At 32.2% G+C, this 24,005-nt stretch overlaps 2 protein-coding genes and 1 long non-coding RNA gene across 18 annotated transcripts in view; 1 reads left to right on the top strand and 2 right to left on the bottom strand.

Moving 5' to 3' along the window:
• The window catches only part of LOC127737740 (phospholipid-transporting ATPase IF-like), a 74,530-nt gene extending 71,918 nt beyond the window's left edge, over positions 1–2,612 (bottom strand). For all 16 annotated transcript variants that reach the window (XR_007999793.1, XR_007999794.1, XR_007999795.1 and 13 more), the window contains exon 1: positions 2,467–2,612. Coding sequence is in view for 12 of the 16 variants with exons in the window: in XM_052248609.1 (XP_052104569.1) it covers positions 2,467–2,481 (15 nt within the window). In the remaining 4 variants the exon portion in view is untranslated. The remainder of the gene's footprint in view (positions 1–2,466) is intronic.
• Positions 2,613–9,086: 6,474 nt separating this feature from the next.
• Positions 9,087–10,401, bottom strand: LOC127699263 (uncharacterized). The gene is made up of 2 exons (XR_007981146.1): positions 10,157–10,401; positions 9,087–9,302 (listed from the first exon to the last, which is right to left on the bottom strand). It is a non-coding gene; the product is annotated as an uncharacterized LOC127699263 (long non-coding RNA).
• Positions 10,402–15,833: 5,432 nt separating this feature from the next.
• Positions 15,834–24,005, top strand: part of LOC127737738 (gamma-tubulin complex component 3 homolog) — a 53,180-nt gene continuing 45,008 nt past the window's right edge. Inside the window, exons 1-4 of the mRNA XM_052248602.1 lie at positions 15,834–15,968; positions 19,232–19,277; positions 19,989–20,050; positions 21,180–21,247. Coding sequence (XP_052104562.1) covers positions 15,890–15,968; positions 19,232–19,277; positions 19,989–20,050; positions 21,180–21,247 — 255 coding nt within the window. The 5' untranslated portion in view covers positions 15,834–15,889. The remainder of the gene's footprint in view (positions 15,969–19,231; positions 19,278–19,988; positions 20,051–21,179; positions 21,248–24,005) is intronic.

The following is a 24,005-nucleotide window of genomic DNA, read 5'->3' as shown; positions in this document are numbered from 1 at the left end:
GACATTTGTAAATATTTCCCATAGGGTCCTATGTTAAACTAAGTCCCCCGCTGGCGGCCATCTTGGATGATGGATCGGCTTCAAAGTAACAACACTTGGTCAGCACCTCATAAGGAACATTCATGCCATGTTTGGTTTCATTCCATTAAGTGGTTCTCTAAAAGAAGACATTGTAAATATTTCCCATAGGGTCCTATGTTAAACTAAGTCCCCCGCTGGCGGCCATCTTGGATGATGGATCGGCTTCAAAGTAACAACACTTGGTCAGCACTTCATAAGGAACATTCATGCCATGTTTGGTTTCATTCCATTCAGTGGTTCTCTAAAAGAAGACATTTGTATGTATTTCCCATAGGGTCCTATGTTAAACTAAGTCCCCCGCTGACGGCCATTTTGGATGATGGATCAGCTTCAAAGTAACAACACTTGGTCAGCACCTTATAAGGAACATTCATGCCATGTTTGGTTTCATTCCATTCAGTGGTTCTCTAGAAGAAGTTCAAAATGTAAAAGTTACACGACGACGACGGACACAAAGTGATGAGAAAAGCTCACTTCGGGCCAGGTGAGCTAAAAATCAGTTGAAAAGGGCTTAACTCATCAGATCAAACCAAAGCAGAAAAACAAAAACACAGACTGGAAGTGGCAGGGTATTTATACAAATAAAAAAGAAGATTTGGTATGATTGCCAATGAGACAACTCTCCACAAGAGACCGAATGACTCAGAAATTAACAACTATAGGTCACCGTACGGCCTTCAACAATGAGCAAAGCCCATACAGCACAGTCAGCTATAAAAGGTCCTGAAATGACAATGTAAAACAATTCAAACGAGAAAACTAACGGCCTAATTTATGTATAAAAATTGAAAGAATAAAAAATATGTAACACATAAACAAACGACTACCACTGAATTACATCCCCATATAAAAAAAGACACTAGATGATTTATTCACTGTAATTGATTTATTTAGCTTCTATTGTCATTGCATGCTTTAGTTTTGAAACAATGAAAATGGTAACTAAAGATTTGACAGCTTAACCTTATCAATTATTTGTTAATTTGATGTCGGAATAAAAGAGATGCCTAATCAATTGAATTAAATACACATTATTGCTATTTGTCTGCAGAAATAGGATTTCACAGACATTCACATAAAATTTGACTTCATCATGTACATAAGTCATGAAAGTGAAAATGTATGACGCTGCAAAGCAAGAGGGATTGATGTATGATGTCAAAAGTTCTTGTAGCAATTTCTCAGGTCAAGTCTTACAGATTCCAAAATAGCAATAAGGTCTATTAGTTACTCATGGAAGCAAGTCAACTCGTACTACTAACAGTCAGTTGATACCAATATTAACACGTACCACTGCAAACTTGTACCATATACAATATACGAATGTTTTATGACTTGTTTTTGCAAATCTTTATAAAAAAATCATTCATTTCACTGATTTTTTTTATTAAAAAAATATACAACATACAAATTTTAAATGAATTGTTTTTGCAAATCTTTAACAGTATATACAGTTTATTGATTTTCTTGAATTTCTAAATTACAAGTATCAAAGAATTAAATTGTATTGTTTTTTATCATTACAATTACTTTCTATTACTATGTGATATTGAAAACATTTTAATATTCATCATGTTATAGTTTTGGTATATATGTTATACATGTTATACAGATATTGATGAAATTGTAAAATAAATATCCTGTGTAATATATGATATTTTGTTGTTTTTATACATTGTATTAGCCAATTCAAGGACCAATCAGGTACAAATTGGTTATTGTGACTTTCAAATAAAATACTTTTATACACTTCTGATTTATTCAGTCAAATTAAAATATATATTCAACTTTAAACACCACTGATGATGATTTGAGTGCATTTAAAAAAGTTGGTATGAGATTGCAAGGATACGAATTTACGAACTTACGTGATATGAGTTTACAGAGGTGAGCCTCCTCATGGGGGTTTTGATTATGTGATTACTTGGCTGTTTTTATAGTGATTATTTGATTACCAAAACAAATATTTCATGATTATTCGATTATTTGATAATCTAGGACGGTATTTTTGATTATTTGATTATCTTGTTTTAAAAAAATAATTAATGATTATGTGATTATATTGGCAAAAAATTTGTGATTATGTGATAACTTGGACTACCCCATGAGGGGCCTCATAGGTACAAGTTTGCTACAGTGGTATATCGAAATGCAAACTGGAATAGGGCTAAGCCATCTGATTCCCAACTAGCAGTATTGATTGAAAATTTTAAAAACAATATCTTACACTGAAAAGTATCCCATATTTGACTGATACCGGCAGTTACTTTATCTGGTGGACTTTTTGAAGTTTTTCATATTTTGTGAATTTTTCATACTTATTAGTTATTAAAAATATTGGATTCCGACTTTGTTGTTCATAACTATAAACAGCGTGGTACTTACAAAGCAATCGTTCATTCTTTAACGTAACACCCGCACCCATGTAAATACTTTAATGTCCAAAATATAAATACACCTCTAGCCTACATTGGGCTTTCCACATCTAAAGGTAAACAACACATTTTTGATACGTCCTGTTTCACTTTCACTTCGTGACAACTTATGTAGAAGTATCGAGAGAACTCCCGAACGAACAGAGACGTCTGCATTGGGGACTGTTTCAAAACACCAAATACTCAGTATCCCTCTCTACCATACATTTTAATTACAGACATTATACTAGATGGTTACGACTTTACTCAATTAGTTGCAGAACCCACAAAGAGACAGAAACATCTTGGATCTTATAGTTACAAACCATCCATCTAGTTTCTGTAGGCCTGAGATCATACCAGGTATATTAGATCACGACATAGTATCATGATTATGAAATAGATTACACCAAAATCCCAGCCAGATACCATTACATGGCAAAGCAAAATGGGAGAATGCACGGTAAGAAGGCATCAAGGCCATCCATCACTCATAATTAGATATGACAAAGGATCAACATTATAAAGAAAGGAAGGTAAGTCAGTGGACAGCATGTGGAAAATATTCAGGCCAGAAAAGGTTAGAGGAAAGTATCACATTTAGAACAAAATTCCTCATAAAACAGCAGAGTATATATGGATGCCTGTGGCTAAGTAGAGACTTGAAACAAGTCATCAAAAATCGGGAGTTACTGGATGGTTCAAACAAAAAAAGAAATCTTGGAACCACGAGTATGCGGGAGGAGGTGATTCCAAAAACTTATTCATCAATCAACAAACTAAAGCATTTCTACTGAATTGTTCACTAATTATTAGCCTGGATATCATTCTCACCACAAGTATTCACAATTCTTTGTATCTAGAATTATATTTATAAAAGATGGAACTTTTTTCACTAATTCAGAAAGTTATTGTTCTATAATTATTGTGTTAAGTTTTGAATATTTTAGTTTGAAATGAAAATCGTCTCCTACTTCTAAAAGACATAATTAAGGAACACTCTCTTCTGAAATAAGTTTTTTAATAGTCCGACCTTGTTTAGTATACAAATTTACTTAACCTTTTAACAAAATTTCCTGTTATCTTTTTGTCTATATGTTCAACATTAAGGAGAATTCTAAACTGCAATGTCTTTTGAGAGCTCTCTCTATATGTTCTTAGCGTTTTGCAATTCAGTTATTTCTTATCACAAAAAATATTTAAAAAACACAAAAAAACCCATCTTCTTTGCAATAGTTTAAATCTGGTATGAATTGCATACAATAAATGTGCCTTTCTTAAAAGCGAACATGTGGGAAATTAAATGTAGCAAATATAGATATCATATCTTTCTTGTAACCCATTGGGTAATTGCATGTTTGAATTATATACATCCCTAAGAAAAGAACCTAGTCAGATTTTGTCACCTGCGACCAGAAGCCAATTTACAATTTTAGTAATTCTATGAAAACAGGATACACATACAGTTTACCTAGCAATGCTAAACACAGCTGTTTAATTAGTTCCAATTAAATTTTTTTTCTGAATTCGAATACCGATATTTTGATTCAAGATTTGTAATATCTTTATATTAGGAGACCAAGCTTCACTTCTATAAAGAAGAATACAACCATTTAAAAAGTTTTAGGTGAGATAATAAATTAAAGTCATATATGATGCTTCAAGTTTTATAACAAGTTGCATATGTTTTATATATTTTAATGGCTATAGTTTTACTATAAAACACGTGTGCGTGGACAGGAACATATATATTGACATACTGTTCCCAGGCGTGGACTTTTCCTTTCAAAAGACAATCCTTTATCTTATCAACATCTTCAGAAATTTACTGCTATTGAATTATTGTCTTTCCGAACTGTTATTCGTCGATAGCTTTTCCCTATGCAGTGACCTTAACCACGAGACCTCTCGTTAGTACTTCGGCAATCCGGCACGGCGCAAATGTGAGGGAAAAACCGTGACGAAAGAAAAGGTAAACATACCACATCATTTAACAACTGTTATGACCAATTTAATTGACAAATAGAAACGCCTGAAAAAAAAAACCAACCAAACATCGCTCTATATATACATTGCATGTCTATCGTCTCACTTATTTTTCACGTGCTCCATTAATCTGTGTTGATTGTTTATTAAGGTCACGTTCGGTCAACTTCGGCAACAGACCACTAACGTTGATAAACAGGCAAGGTTTTCTCTATGAATTATTTTTTTTTGTCGATTATATGTTATGGATTCGTAATAAATTTTACAAAAAACGTGCATAGAGGTAGTCTAGCATATACACATGCATTGGTTCAAAAATTTCCTTCACATTATAATTTCAAGAAACTCGTTTCATATTACTTTTTCATACCTTCAGAAATAAAAATGTTCTCATACAAAATATAACTTTTGAGGCTTTGGTATATGTAACTACGCTTTCCAATTTTTAGAAAATTAAATACACGTAAAAAGAACCGTTCAAAATGTATCATAAGATCGCACGTTAATTTCGCCCAAAAAGCAAAAAACATGTTCTCAAATTGCCTAGTCTGGAAACCCTGTCATGCAATTTTGTTCTGAAAATAAATATATTTGTTTGCCTTTTTCTGTGCTTATATGTATTACCTGTTACCTAATTTATTTTTATATTGCAAAAGCTTGGCTTAGATTTTTTAAATGAGGGAAGCGCTAATTTTGATATAAGGATGCAATGTATTTCCAATTATGAAATGTAGAAGCCTCAGCTTCGAAGAACTATCACTGAAATAAACGACAGATTTTTTGTTATAAGTAGATACAAAATACAAAATTCTTTATTCAAGTCGGACTCTTTGAAACATTGAAAAAAAAATTCACAAATAAGAGCTAGTAAACAAATACCAGGCTTTACACAACTAATATATGAAGAGCGATTACGAAAATTGAAATTACCAACTTTAGCTAATCGTATAACATATGACATCGCATTTTTAATGTTTACAGTTTTAAATTGATATTTTCATTTTTTCATTTGTTTTGGAATGCGACACAGAAGGCAAATAGAAATAACAAATAGCTAAATTAATAAAAAAAGATTATCGCCCCCGAGGTCATATGTTAATTGACTACAACTTTAGCATACAGAAAATCAAGAGGAGATACGATTGAGCTCTAACCTTACCGGTATAAGTATGATGAAGACGTATCCAATTTTTTTAGAACTAGAGAAGATTCAACAATAAGAGGCCACAAATATAAGTTGTACAAGACACCACATTCAAGACTTGGTATCAGAAAACATTCATTCACACAAAGTACTGTTGAAATATGGAACAACCTACCATCCTCAGTTGTAATCACACTATTTATCAGATCATTTGAATGAAGGTTAGTTAAATTCTGGGAAAATCAACCACGAAAATATGACTATACTCATGCAATTGTTATTTATTATAACACGACCGGATATCTTCATCAAGATGCACTTCATCATGGAACCAGTCAAGTTGTTCTCAGAAACTGTAAGAGATTCCCATCTTCAAGGACGTGACATCGTATATACAATCAATATCAAGATCAAGACCGGACACGACATTATTGTGTATAAAGTTCAGACGAGGAGCTGCATGAAAAGTAAAATTTATTAATCATTAAAAACAGCTGACAATATAGTAGTACACATATAAATTATATACAGAAAATTGAAAGAAGGCGAAAGACAAACTAGTTCACAAAACACTACATAGAAAACTAAAGACCTTGAAACAATTCAAATGAGAAAAACCAACTGCCTGATATATGTTTTCTTCGTAAGAATTTTAATTAGTTCCGCACGTTTTAAGGACAAGGTCCCTAATATGTATTGGCTACACAAACAATACAAAACCCCGTCAAATATCGTGTTATACCAGCTTCTAGTAAGTGATATTTTTGCTTTAAATAAATACTAAAGAATTGTCTAATTATATACTTACTATATTTATCCCAAGAACTTTACTATATAAATTTAATACAAATAGAAACGACTGTCATTGTCTTTTTCTTGATTGATATTTCAGTTTCACACGTGAAACTCTATACTACTATTTACGACAAGAGACCATTTTTCGTTCCCTATTGTTAATATTGTTTTTTTGGGACGGCGATATTCCTTTTGACCCTTTGTACGGTGTGTATATTTTCTGACACGTTCGCGAAGTCCGTGTTTGCAGTGATGATCATATATCCTTGGTAAATTCATATCATCTTACTACTGAGTAACAGTCAAAACTGAGTGTTGGAAGAATGCTGTATATTGCACGCTTTCGTGATTAGATAAACGGCAGGAAATAGCAATCCAGTGCTTAAATCTGTTGAATCAGAGACAGCTTTTTAGATTATGATTATATTGACCTGTTCATGTTACTCATTTTACATCCATTCCGTGAATGAGCAGATCCGTACAAAACTTGAGTAACCTGAATATGTGTCTTTTTAGAGTGCATAAATCAATTATAAAATCTTGTTTGGTTTATCTATTTTGAATGATATGCTGCCCTAATCGCGATACCATAATTGAATTGATGAAATATGTCTGTCTGTCTGTCTGTCTGTCTAAGAAAAAGAAGAAGAAGAAGAAGAAGAAGAAGAAGAAGAAGACAATTAAAGGCTCCGATGTACATAATCATTTCATTTGACATGTCAATAACATCAATAATTTGAGATTAAAACAAATAACGTTCATTATCAAAGTACTGACGTACTGTTTACTCGGATGAACGCACCTCCATGTAGACTACTGGCAGTTGCTTTTTCAAGTCGGGTGTCAAACATTTATTTCACATTAAGACGTTAACATACTAGTATTCTTCGTTTAATCAATTGGCTAGGTTATGTGGGCACAGTGGGCCGAAAGGGACAACAGAAAAAAGTTAAATGTGTTTTGCACTGCCAGAAGATTTGATAATGCATTCAATGAATTTTCGAATTTCGATCAGAAGTGGTTGTGTATAAAAAGACACCATTCCCCAATACGAGACTGGAGAAGTTTATGTGACTTTAATTCTATATTCATGTGACCCTTGCTTGTGTAAACAGTATGCGTTGGTTGTCCTTTTCCTTAAACCTTCACAGCGTAGACCATTTTTTGTTCTTTGATTAGTTTTAAATAGTTCTGATTTTAAAAGCAAGACATCATCTATTTCCTTAATCATGCCCTTATCCAACCAATATTAAATTCATGTAAATTATACCATGTTTATAATATCAAATTGTTTTATTTTTCTTGATGAATTATTCAAACGGAAGTAGATCATACAGAAGTCTATTTTGGTTCTCCCTTAGCTTAATCAGTAGTTAATCAAGGAACTATTGAAAAGGGGAGTGGTTACATGTTAATATGGGGAGGATGAAGGAATAAACCTTATAGTATACTAATATTTCAGATATGAATGAGAATCAGATAATCAGTAAAAGTCAGCGGGCAGCAACCTAACACAAAAGGTTAACATGCATAGACATCTATTGTCTTTTTGCGATATTGAAAATTAAAAGTCTATCGAAAATATTGTTGGGTTTGCTTGAATCCAAAAAGTGAAATTGGAATAAAGTGCCTGCTAAACTTCAGGGGCGTAAGAGCAAGGGACAAAACTGACTACCTTCTAGACTATTTGACTATAGAAAAGTTCTTTTTTTTACTTTCACTAACTTTCAGAAGTTTGTTATCCCACCCTACACAAGCACACATACACAAACACTTTTCAGTCTAATCCATATCATGAAGCTGAAAAAAGTTACCTATTCCAGCGGTCCCTAAAACACATAATGTAGTAAGTGCCCCCCTCCCCCGATTATAGACCTAGGATGTCATGGCTCAAACACCTAAAACTGTTTTTGATTTTTATAACTTCGACTTGTTAACTTTAGACTTTTCTTCAGAAGTATAAATGTGGTTGTATTTCTGGCAAAATGCAAAAGAAACATTGCCAAAGGTCAGCAACTGAAAGCATTAAGAAGTGCATCTAGTTCACTGAAAACCTAAATTAGTCAATTTGACCAATTTAATTGGTCATTTTTACTGTCCTCTAGATGACAATGCATTTTAATCATTTTGACTATGCTCTTAGTCGTTTGACTAGATGGTTAGTCACATTTGACTGAGTAGGCTGGTATTTATGACTATGTTAGGAAGTCAAAATGACTATATGTAATACTCGTTATGACGAATTGGATTGTTCAATTGACTATGCACATTTGTCAGTTTGACAATTGAATGCAGTCCATATGACTTATTGAAATGGTCGAAAGTGACCATGTTGGTTAGTCAACATGATTACTGTGAATAGTCACGACTGTTAGACTGTTATTTTAATTTGTGTTGTGTTTTTTGTTCTACCATTTTACTTTGTGTGTGTTTCCATCCGTTTTGTACTTTTATGTTTCATTTCTTCTGTTATTCTACTTTATGTTGTTTCTCTTCCATAGGATTGACAAATACATTTGGAATATAATATCATTAAAAGTACCACAGCAGCAATACTAACAATGACAACAGTATAGGACCACAAAGTGCTCAATGTTCAAAACCTTCCTATATCTTAAGTGTCCATGTGTTACCATTACTCAGTGACATATATTAAAGTCTAAAAATCAAATAAAGAAAATATATTTATTATAAACTCATTGTTACATACATTATGATATCCCAACTTCAATATATATTTTATACATTTTCAGTATGTCAGAACTTGAAGTGTTTATTTTAGATATTTTGTCGGTATCAACTCTGCATGTGTCAGTGTAATATTCTCTCTGGTCAAAAATCTCTCAGCTGTGTTCATACAAATATAGCAATGTCTTCATTTGCTGAAAAATATAATTATTTCATTTTAAAAGCTAAAATATTACAATAAACAAGTATATCAGTCATGTTAAAAGTTAAAAGAATAAAACAAATTTTAAAATCTTTGATCTAGTGATTTAGTCACTCATCTTATACTATTATTTTGTAATGTAAGCACCGGGATCTTGACAGCCACCCATCCTATATCACAACATTGAAATGTAAGCACTAGGATCGTGACAGCCACCCATCTTATACCACAACATTGTAATGTAAGCACCAGGATCTTGACAGCCACCCATCTTATACTACAACATTGTAATGTAAGCACCGGGATCTTGACAGCCATCCATCTTATACCACAACATTGTAATGTAAGCACCGGGATCTTGACAGCCACCCATGCATCTTATACCACAACATTGTGATGTAAGCACCAGGATCTTGACAGCCATCCATCTTATAACACAACATTGTAATGTAAGCAACAGGATCTTGACAGCCACCCATTTTATAACACAACATTGTAATGTAAGCACCAGGATCTTGACAGCCACCCATCCTATATATCAGCATTGTAATGTAAGCACCAGGATCGTGACAGCCAACCTGAGTTTTTTTTTAATTTTTGTTGTGAATATCGATGCAGTGTTAAATTTATTTTCAACAGTTTTTGGTCAGGTGAAAAAAAGATATCGCTAAATACTCTTTTCAATCGACAATACGTTGTATGTGTATCAGAATTGATATCCCGTATACATATCTCCCCCTTTTTTATTGTCATTACGTCAACATGTGCCGATTTTACATTCATTACACTTTTTCTTAAATTTAATTTTTGTAAGTTATAATTTAAACAAATATACATAATACTTACTTTAAACAATTGGTTTAATTGACAAAATAACAGTTTCATGCCTCCTGGTTTGTTTACATCTACACGATCTAGGGAACAAAGGGAACGCGAAAGAGTGCGCGTGAAAATTGATACTCTACACCACGTGGTGCTGTGACCACTAACATAGTCAAATTGACCGTGCAGGTAGTCACAATGACTTGATGGGTAGTCATATATGCTGTTGACTACCTTTCGGCTAATATTTGACTAACTGAATAGTCATAGTGACTAATTTGAATTTTCAGTGTTTGACCATCCAAATGTATCGTTGTCATTCTTAAATTGTCAGCATGATAGTAACCAGTTCCGCGTGTGAGCGTTCAAATAGTGATCTCATGTTCCTGAAAATATTTTTACGTGCAACAATGAGCGAGAAATAACTAAATGGATTTAGCACTAATGCACATGTACCATATATTTACACTTATACCTTGATGTTTACACTTGATAGTTTACACTTGATAGTTTACACTTTGCTCTCAGGCATCAAAGAAAAATAATGATGATGATAATTACGATTGGCTGTTTAATGTCCATTGGCAAATTTAATGCATATTCAAGACGAGAACATGATAATATGATATGATCAGAATATAAACCCTGCTTTGTGCTAGACCGACAAGCTGAGCCTGATTCTTAACGTGCTTTTTCACAAGGAAACAATCCACTGCTGCTTTGTGCTAGACCGACAAGCTAAGCCTGATTCTTAACGTGCTTTTTTCATAAGGAAACAATCATCTGCTAGACATGTCAGCCTATGCAGACACATTTTTCCCAGTCGATCAGTCTTTGCTCTTACTCCTATACGACGCGTGCCTAGCGGAGAAGCAGCAAATACATATTTTCAAGTCTTTGGTTTGACCCCGTCGGGTTCGAACGCACAACTAGCCGCTCTCAAAGGGAGCACGCTACCAAAAGACCATGAGGAGGTAAAAAAAGAGACTAAAATCAATTTTGTAAACTATGCGTTCTCATATGTTTTGTTACTACCCTAATGACCTTAATATCAACTACAAAAATTGAAATATTTTGAAAGTTTGTTTTGGTGACACCCTTAAAAATTTCTCGGTCCGCCCTTGTTCACATGAATCCTTACAAGCGTTTGAGAAAAACAAAACAAAGAAAGGGATAGTAATTTATTTCTGTTCGAGGCGTTTACTTGAAATTATTTTATTTACAGTTATCGAACATTCCTTCTATAAAATGATAGAATAAGTATGTTGTGTATTGGACTCAGTGTATTGTGTAAATCACAAACTAATAAATAGATATTAATAATTTACAATCATGCGATGAGAGTATATATTGTCTCCGTGGTATTATGTAGATAAATAAATATCTTTTATACCAGTTGTGATATAATGTAACTCTTGAAAGCTGGATATAAAATTAAAACATGTAAGCATAATTATAATGATTCAATAAAAATACGGACACACATACAATTATCTTTTGAGCAATTATTCTATAAGAACTATTGTACAAAATAAATTTGTTCAATTACGTGTATTAATCCCATGATGACTTTAATAGTTTTACATTACCAGTTATGTAAATACTACAGGCCCCTGATAAGAATGATTTAACATAACTGTAAATGATGTGAATACCTACAAATTATTCAAAAGGTAGATAGACACCTTTGGATAATTACGCCCGTCGTATTGTTATACAAGGAACATGCACACAAGTCAGAAAACCCATATTTCTGAGGTTGAAATTAAGTAAAACTGACATGCATCGGAATAGTATTATCTTTTGTTATTATAATTGACTTGAAATTTCTAAGACCACAAAATACTGTCCTCGCGAAGTAAAACCCAGTTTTCGGGTTATGAGCTTGTTTTATACCGTTTTCGGCTCAAGATATACATGCATACTTCATCAAACCAAGTTCAACCCGCGTACACTGATATTCATGATGTTTTACCGATATATATTTCTCACGAAAAAACATGTTAATAAAACAAATAAATGTTTTTAACAAAATCTTCATTAAATTTCATTCATAATATTGATATATATATATAATATATGAAGCGATAAAGAAGCTGTGTTGCATTCGATAACGTCAGCGTATCTTTACGCAGTAAAAGGTGTTTAAGGTCAAGTAACAGTAAATGGGCTATATGTCACAGATTTCAGTAAAATTTTGCATACAACTTTGGCTCGATGAACTACAACTGAAAATCGAAAAAATAATGCATTCATCTCATTTATCATTTGAATTATTACTGATGGGATTCTTTTAAAATGGGTCAGTAAACATTTGTATAGAAAGCACATAAAATCGGCGAAAAAAACTTCTAAAATTTGTCTTAAAATCATCAAATCTCTAATTTCTACTCCATAGATTTTTCTTAAAAAACTATATGTTGTTGATATATAAATTTCTGTTTTAATGATGCAAAATAAAGATAGGGTCACCGACTTCGTTTTTACGGTATACCTCTTTCACAGTTGTGTTCTTGGTGAAAAACTCCCACAAAACGTCGAAATAATCGTAACGTCATCGCGTTGCAGGCTGTAAAACGTTGATTTTTGACGTTTTTCATTACCAACAAGGTAACCAATTGATTATTAGACAAAAAACGAAGTCGGTGACAATATGATTATTTTATATCATTTGAACAGAAATTTATGTGTCAACAACATATAGTTTTTAAAAAAAATCTATGGAGTAGAAACTAGAGATTTGATGTTTTTAAGCCAAATTTAAGATGATTTTTCGACGATTTTGTGTGCTATCTATACAAATATTCACTCATATTGAAAGAAATCAATCTGTAATATTTCAGATAATAAAAGAGATAAACGCATTATTTTTTCGATTTTCATTTGTAGTTCAACGAGCCAAGGTTGTATGCAAAATTTTAGCAGAATCTGCGACATAGCCCATTTGCTGTTCCTTGACCTTAAAAGCACACTCAGATGTTCGTTCGACCAATCACCAGTCGAAGAAATTGCCATAGCATAACTTCGGATTCCCTCAAAGTCATCCTTGTAAAAATCAAGAGATAAAGAACTTTCTTAAGTGAATGCAGTTGACACCAGGGGACGATGCAATTAGGATACAAGAACATTTCATTTAACGAAATAAAAAAGGAACGTATTAATTCTGTATACATCTCCCATTTCTTTCTTTTTTTTTTGTAATGTTCAAATCAATACGTATATACAGCCAAAACTAAAAACATATGTGTACAGAATAATCTTTAAACAGATGTTTGCATATAAAATTCCATATTATTTTAAGTAAATCAATATTTTTTACTGTAAATAGCCAAATGATTTTGTTTTGACGGTTTAAATTATTAATATTAGTATTAACTGTTACATTGCTAGACAACATATCACCTCTTTCACCAATATATTGTGTACAATCAAAAAGAAAATGAGACTCATCTTCAACTGTACTGGAAGTACATTTATTACATATTCTGCTGTGTCCGGGAATACCTTGATTTCTTGAAATATCTACTCAGTTCTAATTGTAACATATGCCAAGGACTTTAAGTTTTACCTGTGTTACCTGTAAAATGAATGCGCGCTAATGTAATCAAAAGCTGCGCGCAAAGTATTTTTTTTGTAATCCCCAAATGCGCACAAATGTAATGCGCCCAATGTAATGCGCCCATATGTTAGTTATACGTCCTTGCATATGTGAAGAAATATGCAACCTTGTAAAACTTCTAAGTTCAAATCAACGTGAGATTGTCAAAACCAAAATTTGATGTATATACATGAACATTCTTGATAGCTTGGTTTGGATATACTTCTTAAATTCGTAAATAGACTCATAAAAAAGGAACATTTCTAGCTTTTGTATATATATATACAGTCAATTCCAAGTTGACTTCAATCTAACATTTATTGAACCATACCATGACGTTTTATTCTGTTGGTGTAGTGTTTTAGGTGGTTCACATGCCTCTTTTAATAGGGGAAAATTACTTCCTAAATTCTCTACCAGTACAATAGCATACCTTTAATTATATTTAAATAAATTAGAGATTCCCCGAGTTCAGATAATACTGCAACATTTGCTGAATTTTTTTGTGCACTCCAAGTATAAATTTGGTAAACTGTATGTGCAGTTTTTGAAAGATACATCTTCCTTCTTACATTAGGAGGAAAGAGAATGAAACATTCCCCATACCGCCTCGCTACCATCAGAGACATATTCGATTCAATTCAATTCAAAGTTTTTTTCAAAGTCGATATTCAGTAAACTACATAAACACAAGCTCTAGTGAGCTATTCAAATCGACTGAATAACAAAATATATACACACATACAAAAGTCATGAAAGCTACACCATTTTAAACATACAGTGCATGGTAAGATACCATAGATGACATATAAAAGTTAAAAGCATAGAATGCAAAATAAAGTATTTCTCAAAACATAGCATAAGTTAGAATGATAAGCACAGCAGATAATAGCAACTAAACATGCCAAACAAGTTAAATAATCAAACAAAAATTAAAAATTGAAAAGCACAGGCATAAAAACACTATATGCATGCACTGCACTGGCATGAGCTGTTATTAGGATCGATTCCCATGTTTGTACCAATTTTTTTAATTGGTCAAATATGTTTCCATTCGACAATGGTTGGGTAGCTCATTCCAGATTTGTGCAGCATTATAGCGAAACGATCTCAAACCATACCTAGTAGTTCTGACTCTCGGGAGTACTGCTGTTTCCTGTGATCTTAAATTATACTTCTGAATCTTAATATCAATTAAATCATGAAGATAGCTTGGACTTTTTTTGTGAATTATTTTAAAAGTTTCTGTTGCAATAGTTTTTATTCTTCTTATTTTTAAAGAAGGGAATTTTGACTTTTCTAGCAGTTTTTCGTATGAACTATTATAATCTTCATAGATGAATATAAGATCTCTTTCTTGCATTTTTTCCATTTGAAAAGAATTTTTTCCGCTACAGTAGTGCCAAATTACTGGACAATAGTTAATTCGAAAGAATGAATGAGTAGTATGCTGTTAACCTACCTAGCCTGTTTAAATATTTACCCATACGTTTTAGAGTATTTAATTGTCTTGATGCCTTTTTACATATTTCAGACATATGACTGTTAAAGTTTACGTCCGAATCTATAGTTATTCCAAGAAATTTTGTTTCCATTTAAATTGAATGTCAAATTATGTTTATTTGTTTTTTTCCCGATGGCTATAGCCTGGAATTTGTCAGGATTAGCCTTCATTAAATTTATCGAAAACCAGTTTATTAGATTTAAACTATCAGTTTCTAAACATATAATACATTGTATTCGATATATGTCTCTGGTTATGGTAATCTCAGATTAAAAACAGATACTGTAATATTAGTTGCAGTTGATATAATATTCCATAATATTTCTACCAGTTAAAATAATGTTCCATCATATTAATCATTATTATAAAGGGACTTATGCATTGCATGACAGTCCTATCTATGTCTAAACAGTATTTTGAGATCACCCCCTCTAATATCTTCAGACTTTAGTTTCGTATCAAGATTTTGCTCACAATTTCTATAATTCATTGCTCATGTATAAAGATTATTAAAAACAATATGATTAGTTTAAAGGTTTATTTTTTCTTTCTTTTCATTCGAAAATATAACATAGCTTTACTTTACATGCGCATTGCCCGTAGCGCGGCAAAACAATTCTCTTGCAAATGGTCAATATCTGGCACTTTTTGTGCTATGGATAGGAGGGGCACAAATGAAACTGAGACATTATTGTTACAGAAACTTTGTTGTAAAATAACAGGGCTTTCTGAGGGTAATTAAATGTGTTCAGTGTTATCTACCAAAATCTGACATCAAACATCTTCAGACATGCACCAGAGTTTTTGTCTTTATAAATTATAGTCTGAGACTACTATAACACATGTGTTATAGTAGTCTCAGTTATAGTTTAACAAAAAAACTGTAATCAAGTTAATACAATATGAGACATATGTTTAATATCTGTGAAAGAGTATAAGAATTCAATACTTATTTTTGCAACATTAAAACTACAGTAAAATGTTCTCCATTCATCAATTATTCTTGCAGTTTACATATTATGAATTTATGTATTTACTAAGACCCCTCTGTTATTCAGAGCACCCCTCCAGAGCTGCGAGGGTACAATGGAATCTGTGTAAGCTCTGTATTAGGTTTAATGGAGATGTGTCACTAACTAGTATATATAAATCAAATGTCTTTATTCCAAATTAAAGGGCCCATGTAGCGCATATAAATCAATACAAATCACAAAGTTCATACAATATCCACACAACCAACACATGCAATACACCTTATCGCTATTTGTCCGCCATTACTGGACATCACAAAAGTTTCCTGTAAAATTTTGAAGTCACAACAGAAAATATCTGATGCCACAATGGAAAAGTGATTGTTGTATGACGTTCAAGCGGTGCAGATTCTTGGGTCAAGCGGCGCAGATTTCCAAATAACGATAAGGTCAATCTAACATACATACTGATCGTTAATAATTTAAAATGATTAAGAAAAAATATGGAAACATGATAAAAAAAACCATGTATATATATATATATATATATATATATATAACCATCTTTTCCACAAGTTTATTGTTTTCTGTTTGGTATTAAATTAATAATTAAGATCCATTTTGTTACATCTGGTGATCGGTTTATTTTGCAATGGCCATGGCAGTCAGCAGGGTTTAAGAACATCTGTTGTTCGACCTGCTAGTCAAATGCGTTTTGTTAAAATATACTTTTTCACTTTTTTGGTCTTTTGGAAAATGTTGTTGTGCTGTATTTAGACCCCTCTACCAAGAAATTTGTTTTGCATGCACACATATAAAAATTGCGGTTTTAATCCAACGCAATCATAGGTTTGAACGTTGTTTTCAATTTCGACTTGTTTATATATAACTTTCATACATAATATTAATTAGGAATAAGAAGATGTGGTATGACTGCCAATTAGACAACTCTCCATCCAAGTCACAATGTGTAAAAAGTAAACAATTATAGGTTAAAGTACGGCCTTCAACACGGAGCCTTGGCTCACACCGAACAGCAAGCTATATAGGGCCCCAAAATGACTAGTGTAAAACAATTCAAACAGGAAAACCAACGGTCTAGTCTATATAAAAAACGAGAAACACTTAAGAACCACAACAACAAATGACAACCACTGAACAACAGGTTCCTGACTTAGGACAGGTGCAAACAAATGCAGCGGGTTTAAACGATTTAACAGGCGCCAACCTTCACCCTAACCTGAAATAGTAGTGTAACATTTCAACATAGAAAGACACACTATACAATATCAATTGAAATGGCTTAATTCAATCAAAAAGACATATTAACAAAAACAAGTATACATACACTGAACGAATAAATTTGATCTATGACACTATATAAATACAATATTAAAATACTGAACCAGTACACAATTTTATTTAGGGGCCAGCTGAGGGCCACCTCCGGGTGCGGGATTTTCTCGCGTTGAAGACCCATTGGTGGCCTTTGGCTGTTATCTGCTCTTTGGTCGGGTTGTTGTCTCAGACTTATTCCCCATTTCCATTCTCAATTTTATTAATATTAAAATAAACTTATTTACACCAAGGACAATCCCCGTTCCAAAAGGAGTGTTGAGACACTGGGAAGTCTGTTATTATGGTGTAGGAAGCTGAAGTACTCGGAGAGAACTACCAGGCTCCTCAGCGGGAACAGACAATGCAAAAATATTACTATCATTTTAAAAACAGTCTGTTACCCTTCAGATACCCTCATCATTGGCTTCATGACAGACATGACAGAGGATAGTCCCAATTATTATGACATCTCGAAAGGCGATTTTAATATTTTGCTGGGAAGCCTTCCTACCACGTCAGAAGGCTGAAGTCATTTTTTTTGGCTGGAAGTTTGCCTTGAAAGCTTAACTGTCGTCTAGAAATTTTGCATTATATACATTTCATTTGTAACAATTCTTACCTTTTGTGTGCTTGGTGGTGCAAAATATTTCCAGAAATATCCAAAAGTAATTTATAAATAAGTTGCAATTCCATTCTAGTTGGCCATGACCTAGTGCTTTTTTCAAATGGTTTCCCAGATTTTCAAAGATCCTTCACTTTTGGAGAGTATAAAATAAATTTTAATACTGAACTCTGTAAAATATGACGGATCAGAATTTCCAGATAATATAAATATAAATCGAAATTCCAGCTGAAAAAATGGCTTTGGCTTTATGATGTAGAAAGACATGACATCATAAAAAATTTAAATAACCTTTCAAACTTCATAATTATTAGGACTAGACTGAGGGCTGAACAATAAACATGATAAAGGACTCTTTATCAAATTGCGAAAAATAAAATGAATTCCCCACAAAATTCTGTTGAAAAAGTAACTGAAATATGAAAACATATCGGATGTTGGTTCTGGTGTTAAAAATGTAGGACTTTTATTTATGAGGTAATTTTCAATGTTAACAAAGAAACTCTATCTTCAGGTACATCTTTTTTTTGTAATTTTTTTTTTTGTATTTAAAGTATTTAATAAAAAATGTAATAATTTGTACCTTTAATAGACGATTAAACCAGGACAGTTTGGCATCGATGAAAGACAATTCTACACAGAGAAAGACAGTTTAGTATCAAAACAAATCAGCACCTAGAAAAATATGCGCCTGTTTAAAAGAGAAAACTGCTTTGTTTATATTCCCACTGTTTAGCTTGCAGACCTTATTAATTCCAACGATGTAAATTGGCCTTACTGTCCAGATACTGATGTAACATGAACTCAGGGGTCAAACAATCACCATTTGCAAACACATGTACACTTTTTATTTTTCATTGAGAAAATATTAGAACTCATTATAAACTTACATATATAGTATTGATTATAAGTTTATTCATTGTTAAGCGTTTAAAACTGATAAAAAAGCTGTTTTTTTTGCTTACTGTACAGTTTGTGCATTAAAATATGGAACTTCCTATTTGTTGAGTCTACAATTTCCTGCTTTAGAATACGTAGATAATGTTATATTTGTAAATTTTTGTAGATGTTATTTTACCAGTTCTTCAGCATGCATTAAGGATAGTTGGAAGGTAAGATACATGCAACCCATACAGTTTTGATGTATTCATTCATTTAATGTATTTATATACCCAATCTTAAGGTCTCAATATCACACTCATGTGTACCTAATGAATGTTAATACAAACACATGCGTGCGCTGAACTGAGTACCATATATATATAAAAATAAGATGTGGTATGATTGCCAATGAGACAACTCTCCACAAGAGACCAAATGACACAGAAATTAACAGCTATAGGTCACCATACTGCCTTTAACAATGAGCAAAACTCATACCGCATAGCTATAAAAGGCCCAGAAATGACAAATGTAAAACAATTCAAACGAGAAAACTTACGGCCTAATTTATATACAAAATAATGAATGAAAAACAAATATGATACACAGCAACAAACGACAACCACTGAATTACAGGCTCCTGACTTGGGGACAGGCACATACAGAATGTGGCAGGGTTAAACTAGTTTGAAGGCACAAATCCTCCCCTAACCTGTTTATTTTATCAATAAACCTGGAAGATTTCAGACCTTGATATCATTTGGTAGTTTTGTTTACTGTAACACAACCATTATAGAAATGACATTTGGTGATCACAATAACACAAAACCAACAAGTGATCATACAAATATTAGTCCTATTATTTATTTTATTTTCAAGAGAAATTTTTTTTTTAAATTGTAATGAATAATAAATGTATTTGTGTTAACTTACAATTTCAGCAAAGTTGATCCATTAGTTGAAAGTGATGAAATACAGGTTGCAGAAAGAATTAAAAGGAGATGTAAGTATTACAAAATGTACTGTAATTTTAATAGCACTATATATTGACATTGCAAAATTACTTTTCTTTCATTTAACAATAAAACAATATTTATTAAAACTGTTTTTGTTGCAAGTTTTGAAACTAGAAATTAATTAAAACTGCTAGTGCATAAATGAAAACAGATTATACCTTGTCCACAACTGTATGGGCAAAACTGCGTAATTCTGGCTTTAAAAAAAACTTTGTATAAATCTTAGTACTGAGTTCTAATTAGAAGCAAAGCAATACATATTGTTACACATAAGGTTTTCTTACCTCAATGGATACACAATGTCATTATTTAAGATGCATAAAGCTATATTGTCAGTTGAATCAGGCAGTATATTTTGATTGGATTGTACGACCCACTTTTGCGTCCGATAAGTGCTTCTGCTCCTGAACCGATTTTGAAAACTTTCACATAATCCTACTCACATGATGTAATTTTGCACCGCTTATTTTATTGATGAGTTGACAAGACCCCTTCAGTCATGGTCTATTTACTTTTAAACTTTTGCATAGTTTACATATTATTATTTGGCGACTATTTGGCCTGCGCTTTCAGTCATGCTTTGCATATTTTACTTGTTAAAGTATTGCCATTTAAATTTCAATGTTTGCATTTTACAATCAAAATTACATACAAGTGAGACATATCTCTGTGTCAACAGTTAATTCATTTGATTAAAACTACATTGTCATTTAATATAACATTTTGATATGACGCCATAAGGGAACGGATAAAGTTATTGCTACAAGTTAATAAAATTGAAGTTCGTTCCTCATGCTATTATGTTCAGGAGGTACATGTAACTTATAAGAAGATATGGCGTAAATTCAATGTAGAAGCATTTTACACTTTACTTCCCTTTTCAAGTTTCTTACTGCTTTTTCAATTTATAAAAAATGATAGAAAACAGGTGATTGTTGGCCAATTTTAAATGTATTTTTCAATCACTACATACAATTGTGGCCTTGGGTAGTGATGTAGAATTGCATCTTTGGTACATATTTAAATATACAAGGTGTCCTATAACTATATTCATCAGTCTTTTACAGTCGAGATTGTTCAGTATATATTCTGTATTGGCTTTGTTGATTTTTTTAGTGGTCAGAAGAGGAAGGGAAAGTGATGCTGCTGTATTCTCTGATCTTCATAGAAAACTTCAGTCACAGGTAAAAAGGAATAACTTGTTTAAATTCAATTGTTAAGTGAAATTGGTTATGTCAGTAATCAGGCCATAATCTTGCCAGCGAAATGACGATTTTAGTCCCTATAGATTTTTGAAAATCACTGAAACTTGCCCGCAGAATGATTTCAAAATTGGTATAAGGGAGACAACTTGTGATTTACAAGTCACACAGATAAACAAAAATGGCAAGTGACAAGAAAAATTTGTAAGGGTTCCACGGAACCCAGTGTCTCGCCTACTTTTGCTGTTAATCGCAGGCTCAACAAAAATGAGGAAAAAAATTAATAAAAATATTCCTCTCTACTATTTTTTGATTGTAAGTAGCTTCTGTCCAAGTTTGGTAAAAATCCAGGATAGTTTATGAATCTAATAAATGTTTTAAAAACTTAAACTGCAGACTGTATGTAATGTTAACTGGAAGAAAAACTAAGTCCATTTATAAGTAAAATACGGATAAACAGGTACAAAATTTGAACAAATTTTCCTTCTAGATACTAGCTTTTAATCATAAACAAGCTTCTGTCCAAGTTTGGTACAAATCCAGGATAGTTTAAGAAAGTTGTTAAAATTTAAAAAAACTTTAACCACAGAGTGAATGTAATGTAAACTGGCAGAAAAACTAAGTCCATTTATAAGTAAAATACGGATAAACTGGATTTTTTTACAAATTTTACCTCTGGATACTATCTTATGATCATAAACAAGCTTCTGTCCAAGTTTGGTAGAAATCCAGGATAGTTTAAGAAAGTTGTTAAAATTTTAAAAACTTTAACCACAGAGTGAATGTAATGTAATGTTAGCTGGCAGAAAAACTAAGTCCATTTATAAGTAAAATACGGAAAAAATGGATTTTTTTTTTTACAAAATTTACTTTTGGATACTATCTTATGATCATAAACAAGCTTCTTTCCAAGTTTGGTAGAAATCCAGGATAGTTTAAGAAAGTTATTAAAATTTCAAAAACTTTAACCACAGAGTGAATGTAATGTTTCCTGGCAGAAAAACTAAGTCCATTTATTAGTAAAATACGGAAAAAATGGAATTTTTTTTGTACAAAATTTACTTCTGGATACTATCTTATGATCATAAACAAGCTTCTGTCCAAGTTTGGTAGAAATCCAGGATAGTTTAAGAAAGTTGTTAAAATTTTAAAAACTTTAACCACAGAGTGAATGTAATGTAATGTTAGCTGGCAGAAAAACTAAGTCCATTTATAAGTAAAATACGGAAAAAATGGATTTTTTTTTTACAAAATTTACTTTTGGATACTATCTTATGATCATAAACAAGCTTCTTTCCAAGTTTGGTAGAAATCCAGGATAGTTTAAGAAAGTTATTAAAATTTCAAAAACTTTAACCACAGAGTGAATGTAATGTTTCCTGGCAGAAAAACTAAGTCCATTTATTAGTAAAATACGGAAAAAATGGAATTTTTTTTGTACAAAATTTACTTCTGGATACTATCTTATGATCATAAACAAGCTTCTGTCCAAGTTTGGTAGAAATCCAGGATAGTTTAAGAAAGTTATTAAAATTTCAAAAACTTTAACCACAGAGTGAATATTTGTGGACGACGCCGACGGAATGTAGGATTGCTATGTCTCACTTTTTCGACAAAAGTCGAAGGCTCGACAAAAATCGCGATTTTTGAAGTGATCCAGGACTATTACGGTCAACGATTTAATAAAAAAAATATAACACCAACTACATACCTCCGTTGATTCAAACGGGTAACCGAGCGATTGTTCAAGTTATTATTTTACGATGAAATGTGTCTGAGGATGTTGAGTAATCACTCAGCTCAGTCAGCTGATTTGTTTTATTTACATTAATTATGAGCCGACCAGTTGTACTCGAATAGTTAAAGGGTGAGAATTAACACAGGATTCTTGATTTTCTTGTAATCATAATTGGAATATGAAAAATGAGAAACAGCTGATTAATAACTTTGATTGTATGTACATATACATGAAGCATGATTAGCTGGGGATCAGCAGCTCGTTTTGTTTTCATGACCAATTCAGATTCCTAATAAGAGAGAGATCTTTTATGAAAAAAATTTAAAGTTCTTTATTGGATAATTAATATGTGCTTTACAGACATTTTCATTTCTTGTCCTACAATCATTTATGAGAATCTCAAGTTACAGCTACAATGATATCCTGAACATTCACAAATTATTTACAAAATTATGACAAATTGTGATAATTTAATTACTCTAATAACTCAATCATTCTTTAAAAACAGATTTACAGGATGGTAGAACATATAAAACTGTCTAGTTTTTTTAGGGTCACCAATTTTCAAATTTTTAATTCTACTATAAATAAATTATTTACTACTGGAATGGCACTTTTGGAAATATTCCTTCTTAGTATTATAAACTGATTAAGAGGCAAGTCCCCAAAATCAACACAATCTCAGTTTACCATTGAAAAAAAACCCCAGATGAAACTAATAGAAATGAAAGGCCTTAATGTAAGGCAAAGTTATGAACCAAGAAATCTTGGGACTGGTTTACAGAAAAACCCTAGGCATTGTGAAATCTGTTTTGCAGCTAAAAAGGCAATGCAATGGGGAACCAATAGTGGTAGGTCAATGATATTTGGTATGCATTTGTATAAGCATTTAGCATGTCTCATTTCCATGGAGATTATTTGGCCACGGCCCCTCACTTTTGCTTAGTTAACATGTATTAGTTTGTGATTACATGTAGGTCAGTTTAAGGGGAATCGTTAGTG

This window comes from Mytilus californianus, unplaced genomic scaffold, assembly GCF_021869535.1.
Source record: "Mytilus californianus isolate M0D057914Y unplaced genomic scaffold, xbMytCali1.0.p SCAF_4, whole genome shotgun sequence".
Classification (NCBI taxonomy): domain Eukaryota; kingdom Metazoa; phylum Mollusca; class Bivalvia; order Mytilida; family Mytilidae; genus Mytilus; species Mytilus californianus.
The sequence above is the reverse complement of the archived record's forward strand: the minus strand, read 5'-3'. Positions and strand labels throughout refer to the sequence as shown.